The sequence below is a fragment of the Camelina sativa genome, chromosome 16 (assembly GCF_000633955.1).
Source record: "Camelina sativa cultivar DH55 chromosome 16, Cs, whole genome shotgun sequence".
Lineage (NCBI taxonomy): Eukaryota > Viridiplantae > Streptophyta > Magnoliopsida > Brassicales > Brassicaceae > Camelina > Camelina sativa.
In genome coordinates, this window is record NC_025700.1 from 15,856,529 (window position 1) to 15,865,757 (window position 9,229).

A 9,229-nucleotide genomic window follows, 5' to 3' on the forward strand; every position below is an offset into this window, starting at 1 on the left:
AACTATGTGAGGACTACTAAGTACACTCTTGCTACTTTTTTACCCAAATCACTGTTTGAGCAGTTTAGGAGAGTCGCCAATTTCTACTTCTTGGTTACTGGGATCTTGGCTTTCACTCCTCTTGCTCCTTATACTGCTTCTAGTGCCATTGTTCCTCTCCTTTTCGTTATTGGTGCTACTATGGTTAAAGAAGGTGTCGAAGATTTGCGCAGGCAAAAACAGGTCACTCTTTTTTTTCTTTCTTTTTTATCTCTTCTCCCTGATTGTGATTAGAGCTTTGATTAGATCATTTAGTTGGATTCTGTTGTGTGAAACTGAAATAAAAGCTTTTGTGTGTCTTTAGGATAATGAGGTGAATAATAGGAAAGTTAAAGTGCATAGAGGGGATGGTAACTTCGATTTAAAGGAGTGGAAGACTTTGAGTATTGGAGATATAGTGAAGGTAGAGAAGAATGAGTTTTTCCCTGCAGATCTTGTTCTGCTTGGTTCTAGCTATGAAGATGCTATTTGCTATGTTGAGACGATGAACCTTGATGGGGAGACTAATCTGAAAGTTAAACAAGGACTTGAAGTAACTTCGTCTTTGCGTGACGAGTTTAACTTCAAGGGCTTTGAGGCTTTTGTCAAATGCGAGGATCCAAATGCTAATTTGTATTCCTTTGTTGGTACCATGGAGCTTAGGGGAGCTAAATACCCTCTCTCACCACAACAGCTTCTTTTGAGAGATTCAAAACTCAGGAACACAGATTTCATCTTTGGAGCTGTTATCTTCACTGGTCATGACACAAAGGTTATTCAGAATTCAACTGATCCTCCATCTAAGAGAAGCATGATTGAAAAGAAGATGGATAAGATCATCTACCTAATGTTCTTCATGGTGGTTGCTATGGCGTTTATTGGTTCTGTTATCTTTGGAGTTACAACAAGACAAGATCTTAAAGATGGTGTGATGAAGAGATGGTATCTGAGACCAGATAGCTCCAGAATCTTCTTTGACCCCAAACGAGCTCCCGTGGCTGCGGTCTATCACTTTCTAACGGCGATTATGCTCTACAGTTATTTCATTCCTATATCTTTGTATGTCTCAATAGAGATTGTTAAAGTCCTTCAGAGCATCTTCATCAACCAGGATATACACATGTACTACGAGGAAGCTGACAAGCCAGCTCGTGCACGTACCTCTAACCTGAATGAAGAACTTGGGCAAGTGGATACAATTCTCTCAGACAAGACTGGAACATTGACATGTAACTCCATGGAGTTCATCAAGTGTTCTATTGCTGGGACAGCTTATGGCCGTGGTGTTACAGAGGTGGAGATGGCTATGGGAAGAAGAAAAGGTTCTTCTTTGGTGTTTCAGACTAATGAGAATGATGATATGGAATTTAGTAAAGAGGCAATTACTGAAGAATCAACTGTGAAAGGATTCAACTTTAGAGATGAGAGGATCATGAAGGGAAACTGGGTCACTGAGATGAATGCTAATATGATTCAGAAGTTTTTCAGATTACTCGCGGTATGCCATACGGTGATACCTGAAGTGGATGAGGATACAGAAAAGATCACTTATGAGGCTGAGTCGCCTGATGAAGCAGCATTTGTTATTGCAGCAAGGGAGCTTGGGTTTGAATTTTTTAACAGAACTCAAACTACTATTGCGGTAAGAGAGCTTGATCTAGTGACTGGCAAACGAGTTGAAAGGTCAGTCCTATCTCCTCTTCGTTATTTTATACTATCAACATTTTTATATGTTTTTAGTTACTTGATTGAAATGGTGTTTGTGTCTGCAGGTTGTACAAAATCTTGAACGTTCTTGAGTTCAACAGCACGAGGAAAAGAATGTCAGTTATAGTGCAGGATGAAGATGGAAAACTCTTATTATTTTGTAAAGGAGCAGATAAGTAAGTGACCTTTGACTTCAGAAAACCTTTTCCTATAGATATTGGAACTTATTTTTTTTATTTGTTTCGTTTTCTAGTGTCATGTTTGAAAGACTTTCCAAGAATGGTAGAGAGTTTGAAGAGGAAACACGGGACCATGTGCACGAATATGCTGATGCAGGGCTGAGAACTTTGATACTTGCATATCGTGAACTTGATGAAAAAGAATACAAAGTTTTCAATGAGAAAATCAGTGAAGCCAAGAGTTCGGTTAGCGTTGATCGAGAATCGCTGATAGAGGAAGTCACAGAGAAGGTTGAGAAAGACTTGACTCTCCTAGGAGCAACTGCTGTTGAAGATAAACTCCAAAATGGAGTAAGCAAACCACTGAGGATACTTATAATTTACATGACTAATGTATATGATTGATGAACTGAAATTCTCAAATCTTTTCTCTTTGTTCCTTGGTTTCTTTCAGGTCCCTGATTGCATTGACAAGCTTGCTCAAGCAGGAATANCTAATGAGAATGATGATATGGAATTTAGTAAAGAGGCAATTACGGAAGAATCAACTGTGAAAGGATTCAACTTTAGAGATGAAAGGATCATGAATGGAAACTGGGTCACTGAGATGAATGCTAATATGATTCAGAAGTTTTTCAGATTACTCGCGGTATGCCATACGGTGATACCTGAAGTGGAAGAGGATACAGAAAAGATCACTTATGAGGCTGAGTCGCCTGATGAAGCAGCATTTGTTATTGCAGCAAGGGAGCTTGGGTTTGAATTTTTTAACAGAACTCAAACTACTATTGCGGTAAGAGAGCTTGATCTAGTGACTGGCAAACGAGTTGAAAGGTCAGTCCTATCTCCTCTTCGTTATTTTATACTATCAACATTTTTATATGTTTTTAGTTACTTGATTGAAATGGTGTTTGTGTCTGCAGGTTGTACAAAATCTTGAACGTTCTTGAGTTCAACAGCACGAGGAAAAGAATGTCAGTTATAGTGCAGGATGAAGATGGAAAACTCTTATTATTTTGTAAAGGAGCAGATAAGTAAGTGACCTTTGACTTCAGAAAACCTTTTCCTATAGATATTGGAACTTATTTTTTTTATTTGTTTCGTTTTCTAGTGTCATGTTTGAAAGACTTTCCAAGAATGGTAGAGAGTTTGAAGAGGAAACACGGGACCATGTGCACGAATATGCTGATGCAGGGCTGAGAACTTTGATACTTGCATATCGTGAACTTGATGAAAAAGAATACAAAGTTTTCAATGAGAAAATCAGTGAAGCCAAGAGTTCGGTTAGCGTTGATCGAGAATCGCTGATAGAGGAAGTCACAGAGAAGGTTGAGAAAGACTTGACTCTCCTAGGAGCAACTGCTGTTGAAGATAAACTCCAAAATGGAGTAAGCAAACCACTGAGGATACTTATAATTTACATGACTAATGTATATGATTGATGAACTGAAATTCTCAAATCTTTTCTCTTTGTTCCTTGGTTTCTTTCAGGTCCCTGATTGCATTGACAAGCTTGCTCAAGCAGGAATAAAGATTTGGGTTTTGACTGGTGACAAAATGGAGACTGCTATCAATATTGGGTATCAATTTCTTGGTATCACCTTAATATATTATACACTCTTTGAGTTTCTGCATACATTTTTTCTACTGTCTTTCCACTCTATGAACCCTTTTGTGTATTCGTCTTTGACAGCTTCGCTTGTAGTTTGCTCAGACAAGACATGAAGCAGATCATAATCAACTTGGAGACCCCTGAAATCCTATCATTGGAAAAAACTGGAGAAAAAGATGCCATTACAAAGGTAAAAGACAGCCAAGACATTTGATATTTAGCAGAAGAATATATTAGATGAATGAATCAATGTGTCTACTTTAATCTTGCAGGTATCAAAAGAAAATGTCTTGGCTCAGATAATTAATGGAAAGACTCAGTTGAAGTATTCCGGTGGGAACTCTGATGCTTTTGCTTTAATCATTGATGGGAAATCACTTGCTTACGCGTTGGATGATGATGTAAAGCACATCTTTCTTGAGCTAGCTGTTAGTTGTGCGTCTGTTATCTGTTGTCGTTCATCACCAAAACAGAAAGCTCTGGTTAGTGTTTTTTTAGTTATTCTTTTGTATACTTTTTGCCTCTGTCAAGATTTTCTCAAGAATGAAAATGGCAATGTAGGTGACAAGACTAGTAAAATCTGGAAATGGTAAAACGACATTAGCAATTGGTGATGGCGCTAATGATGTTGGAATGCTTCAAGAAGCAGATATAGGCGTTGGAATTAGCGGTGTGGAAGGAATGCAGGTTCAGTTTAGATTTGTATAACTCATTTGTTTTTTTTTGTTGTGTGTTGTTTCTTTTTGTGGGCTAATCCTGATCCTTTGTTCAGGCTGTAATGTCCAGCGACATTGCGATTGCTCAATTCAGATATCTGGAACGTTTGTTACTTGTCCATGGACACTGGTGTTACAGGCGTATCTCGACAATGGTAAAATACCATTCCATATCTTTAAACTGAGACCAACCTTTTTGTGCCAAGTGTCTTAACATAATCATTACTTTTGGTTCCTTTTATTCACAGATTTGCTACTTCTTCTACAAGAACATTACATTCGTTTTCACTCTCTTCTTATATGAAACATACACAACATTCTCATCGACACCTGCCTACAACGACTGGTTTCTATCTCTTTATAATGTCTTTTTCTCATCCCTTCCGGTTATTGCTCTTGGTGTCTTCGACCAGGATGTCTCTGCACGGTATTGTCTAAAGGTAAACTTCTTCATTGCATTATTACAACAGCTTAATCTTTCTCACCGTCAAACAGTTTGTACCAAATTCTTGCTTTTTCTTGGTTATGCAGTTTCCGCTCTTATACCAAGAAGGTGTGCAGAATGTTCTATTCAGCTGGCGCAGGATACTTGGCTGGATGTTCAACGGATTCTACAGTGCAATAATCGTTTTCTACCTCTGCAAAAGTTCTCTCCAATCTCAAGCTTTCAACCATGATGGGAAAACTGCAGGAAGAGAAATCCTAGGGGGGACAATGTACACTTGCATTGTGTGGGTTGTGAATTTGCAGATGGCGTTAGCTATCAGTTACTTCACTCTGATCCAGCACATTGTGATTTGGAGCTCCATCGTTGTTTGGTACTTTTTCATCACGGTGTATGGAGAACTTCCAGCAAATATATCAACCGGTGCATATAAAGTCTTTGTTGAAGCTCTAGCGCCTTCACTTTCTTACTGGCTCATTACTCTCTTCGTCGTTGTCACAACGTTGATGCCTTACTTCATCTACTCTGCACTTCAGATGAGCTTTTTCCCAATGTACCATGGGATGATACAATGGCTAAGGTACGAAGGTCAGTGTAACGACCCAGAGTACTGTGATATGGTGAGACAAAGATCGATAAGACCTACAACAGTTGGGTTCACTGCCAGATTAGAAGCTAAAAAGAGATCAGTTAGGAGATCTGAGCCTGAATCATGACAACAGAACTAACCTGTCTCCTCTTTCAATGGTTTTTCATATTCAACTGACTCGCAGAACGTAAATAGAACCATAAATATATGGAAGCATATTTCTTGGCTTCAGACTGGATCGAAGAAGGCTTTTTCCAACAAGTTGTTGTACATTCTGCTGATTCTTGCATCCTTTCCTACTCACAAAACGAGATCTTACAAGTTCAGTATATATAGTGTTTGCAGAACAGCTGAAGATTATATACATCAGAGTTACACTAGAGAGATAGCCAGCATATTTACTCTTTTTTTGCTCTTTCAAGATTGCCATTATTAGTCAGAAAAATTTGTTACGCTCATTCTCATTCTTAGAAAAAGTACAGAATTGCATAGATATAGTAGTTAAATACCGCTTTGTTACTGTCACAAATCTCTATTTTTTTTCTACATCACAATTCATAAATATCCCGAAATATAACCTCTTAGAATTCATAATCTATAAATTTAAATAAATGTCAATAGTCAGTTTTTGTAAAAAAATATGTTGTAATCATATTTTTTTCATTTTTTCACCATATTTTTTTCATTTTTTAATCATTATTTTTCTTTTAAATAGTTGTGTCTATTCATTATTCATGTCTTTTGAACTCTATATAGAATTGTCTCTTCTTTAGCACTAACAAATAATTTAAATATTAATATATTAACATCCAGTATCCAATATTTTTGTTTGATAAAATTTGATGATTAGTAGAATATATCATTTATCATAAATAAACTAAAAACCTTTATCGATTAATTGTGATTATTCTTTGTTTTTCTTTTGTTTTTTTATAAAGTTTGATGATCAGTAGAATATATCTTTTATCAACAATAAATTAAAAACATTTCAAAAAAAAAAAAATGATAAATCTTGTTGAATAGTAGAAAAAAAAACTTTAATAAATTTATTATTATATTTTTGTTTGATAAAATTTGATGATTAGTAGAATATATCCTTTATCATAAATAAATTAAAAACTTTTAATAAAAACCTATACTTAATTTTGATGATAAAATCATGTTGCATAGAAAAAAATCACAACGGTATTTCTTTTGTTGTTTCCTTTTTTTCGCAGCTCAACTTTTCCATTGTGTGAGAAAAGTAAAATACTTTTATCAAAATTAATTTATTTTGTTTGTAAATAAATTAAAAACCAGAAAAGAAAAAAGGAAATTAGGGTTGAAGTCGGATTTCAAAGTTACTCTCTCAGATTTCAAAGCTCAGCTTTCTATGTTAGATTTGGAGTTGGAGAAATTTATGGGACAAGGTGCATTCGGTTGGGTGAGCCTCTTCAAGTACGAAAGACAACGCGACGGCAAAATTCTCTACGCTGCCGTGAAAACATCCGACGATGAACACGTCAAGGCTCTCTACAAAGAGTTTCAGATCCTTTCAAAATTCAAAGGATATACGAGAATCGTCCAATGTTACGGGAACGGAGTGCAAGGGAAAGTCAACCAAAAGGGTTACGTGGAATACAAGATTCTCATGGAGTACTCGGCTGAAGGAAGCTTGAGCACATTCATGGACCGTTTCAAATACGGGAAATTGCCAGAGCCGATGATCAGAGAGTTTACACGTATGCTTCTCTCACGGACACGGCTATGTTCACTGCGATCTCAAACCCGAAAACATCCTTGTTTTCCCTAGCCGTGTGTCTACGACTACAATAAGGGTGCGTGGAGATCGTCATATGAATTGAAGATTTCTGATTTCGGGTTGTCGAAGAAAGAAGGAGTCCCCGATCGGGTGGTGGCATCCTGATCAACCGTTTGCGGGAACACCGATCTATATGTCCCCTGAGTCGATCTCTCACGGCGAGATAGGGAAAGGACTTGACCTGTGGTCGTTGGGATGTGTTGTGTTGGAGATGTACACTGGAAAGAGACCATGGTGGCATACAAACGATTACTTGGAGGATCACATGAATTGCTACGAGCCACTGTTTCCGAGTAATCTTCCTTGCGATGCAAAACAGTTTCTCATGACCTGTTTTGCGTCTGAACCAGACGAGAGAAAAGACGCGTTGACATTGTTGAGGCATAGCTTCGTACCTAGAGATGTCAATCATAAGTTGGCAATGCTGAAGACTGAGAATCCCAAGGATTTGTCCCTGGAACTGGAGAAAATTAGACTGATGCTTTACGAAATTTAAGAGTATGTGTTAATTTCAAGTGTTGATGAGTGAATCAGCCAGAGGCCTCGTCAACATTGATATGATTCATGTAAAGATTATTTTTTTTCTTTCTTGATTAGTAGAGTTATGTATAATAATAGTTGATGTCTTTGTTCTTCTTGATTAGACTCTTGTAATAGTTGAATTGAATGTATGATTGTTTTCGTTTAGCAGATTCATGTTCTCTTTAATCTTCTCTGCTACTCACAGTTTACTTATTTAGAGTCCTAAAATAACTCTCGATTATGCAGCTTGCTCTGTTTCTTTTTCTCTGTTTTTCATGGGTTAAACAAATTACCATACCCCAACCCAACCTTTTCTCCTGGAACAATCTTCTTTTGGCTTATTCAAAATCTGGGCATCTCTCAGAGATGGAACGTACCTTTGAGAAGCTTCCTGATCGTGATGGTGTCACTTGGAACGTTCTCATTGAAGGGTACTCCTTGAGTGGGCTGGTTGGTTCAGCTGTCAAGGCTTATAAAACGATGATGAAAGATTTTTCTTCTAGTTTGACTAGGGTTACGTTGATGACAATGCTGAAACTTTCTTCTAGCAATGGACATGTTAGTTTGGGCAAGCAGATTCATGTTCAGGTTATCAAGCTTGGGTTTGAGTCTTATCTTTTCGTTGGGAGCCCATTGTTGGATCTGTATGCTAAAGTTGGCTTTATCTCTGATGCGAAGAAGGTCTTCTACGGGATACAGGATAGAAATACGGTTATGTACAATTCGCTGATGGGAGGGCTTTTGGCATGTGGGATGATCGATGATGCTCTGCACTTGTTTCGAGGAATGGAGAAAGATTCAGTTTCTTGGTCAGCGATGATCAAAGGTCTTGTTCAGAATGGACTTGACAAGGAGGCTATTGAATGTTTCAGAGAGATGAAAATAGAAGGCTTGAAGATGGATCAGTATCCTTTTGGAAGTGTACTACCTGCTTGTGGGGGATTAGGAGCAATTAACGAAGGGAAACAGATTCATGCTTGTGCGATCAGGACCAATCTTCAGGATCACATATATGTGGGCAGTGCTCTCATTGACATGTATTGCAAGTGTAAGTCTTTACATTATGCAAAGACTGTGTTTGATAGAATGAAGCAGAAGAATGTCGTGTCTTGGACAGCGATGGTTGTGGGTTATGGCCAGACTGGGCGTGCTGAAGAGGCTGTTAAAATTTTCCTTGATATGCAAAGATCTGGAGTTGACCCAGATCATTATACTTTGGGACAAGCGGTCAGCGCATGTGCCAACATAGCTAGCTTAGAAGAGGGCTCCCAATTTCATGGAAAAGCGGTAACGTCTGGCCTAATACAGTATGTCACTGTTTCAAATTCATTGGTGACTCTGTATGGAAAATGTGGAGATATCGATGATTCTACCAGGCTGTTCAGCGAGATGAATGTCAGGGATGAAGTGTCTTGGAATGCAATGGTTTCCGCGCATGCCCAATCTGGAAGGGCAATTGAGGCTATTCAGTTGTTTGACAAGATGGTACAACATGGACTAAAACCTGATGGAGTGACTTTGACTGGTGTTATTTCAGCTTGCAGTAGGGCAGGATTAGTGGAGAAAGGACAGAGATATTTTGAGTCAATGATTAATGAATATGGAATAGTGCCGAGTAATGGCCATTATTCTTGCATGAT

At 37.9% G+C, this 9,229-nt stretch overlaps 2 protein-coding genes across 2 annotated transcripts in view; both read left to right on the forward strand.

The window, feature by feature from the left end:
* LOC104753703 (putative phospholipid-transporting ATPase 9) lies at positions 4–5,646 on the forward strand (the record flags this gene model as incomplete). The annotated part of the gene is made up of 11 exons (XM_010475918.1): positions 4–222; positions 344–1,701; positions 1,791–1,901; positions 1,979–2,255; positions 3,396–3,484; positions 3,598–3,706; positions 3,789–3,998; positions 4,078–4,203; positions 4,289–4,387; positions 4,481–4,672; positions 4,764–5,646. Coding segments are annotated over 11 exons (3,420 nt in total), but the record flags the coding sequence as incomplete, so codon positions are not given.
* The window catches only part of LOC104753704 (putative pentatricopeptide repeat-containing protein At1g68930), a 3,920-nt gene continuing 164 nt past the window's right edge, over positions 5,474–9,229 (forward strand). The window contains exons 1-3 of the mRNA XM_019237779.1: positions 5,474–5,533; positions 6,646–6,679; positions 7,888–9,222. Of these exons, the coding sequence (XP_019093324.1) occupies positions 5,474–5,533; positions 6,646–6,679; positions 7,888–9,222 (1,429 nt within the window). The remainder of the gene's footprint in view (positions 5,534–6,645; positions 6,680–7,887; positions 9,223–9,229) is intronic.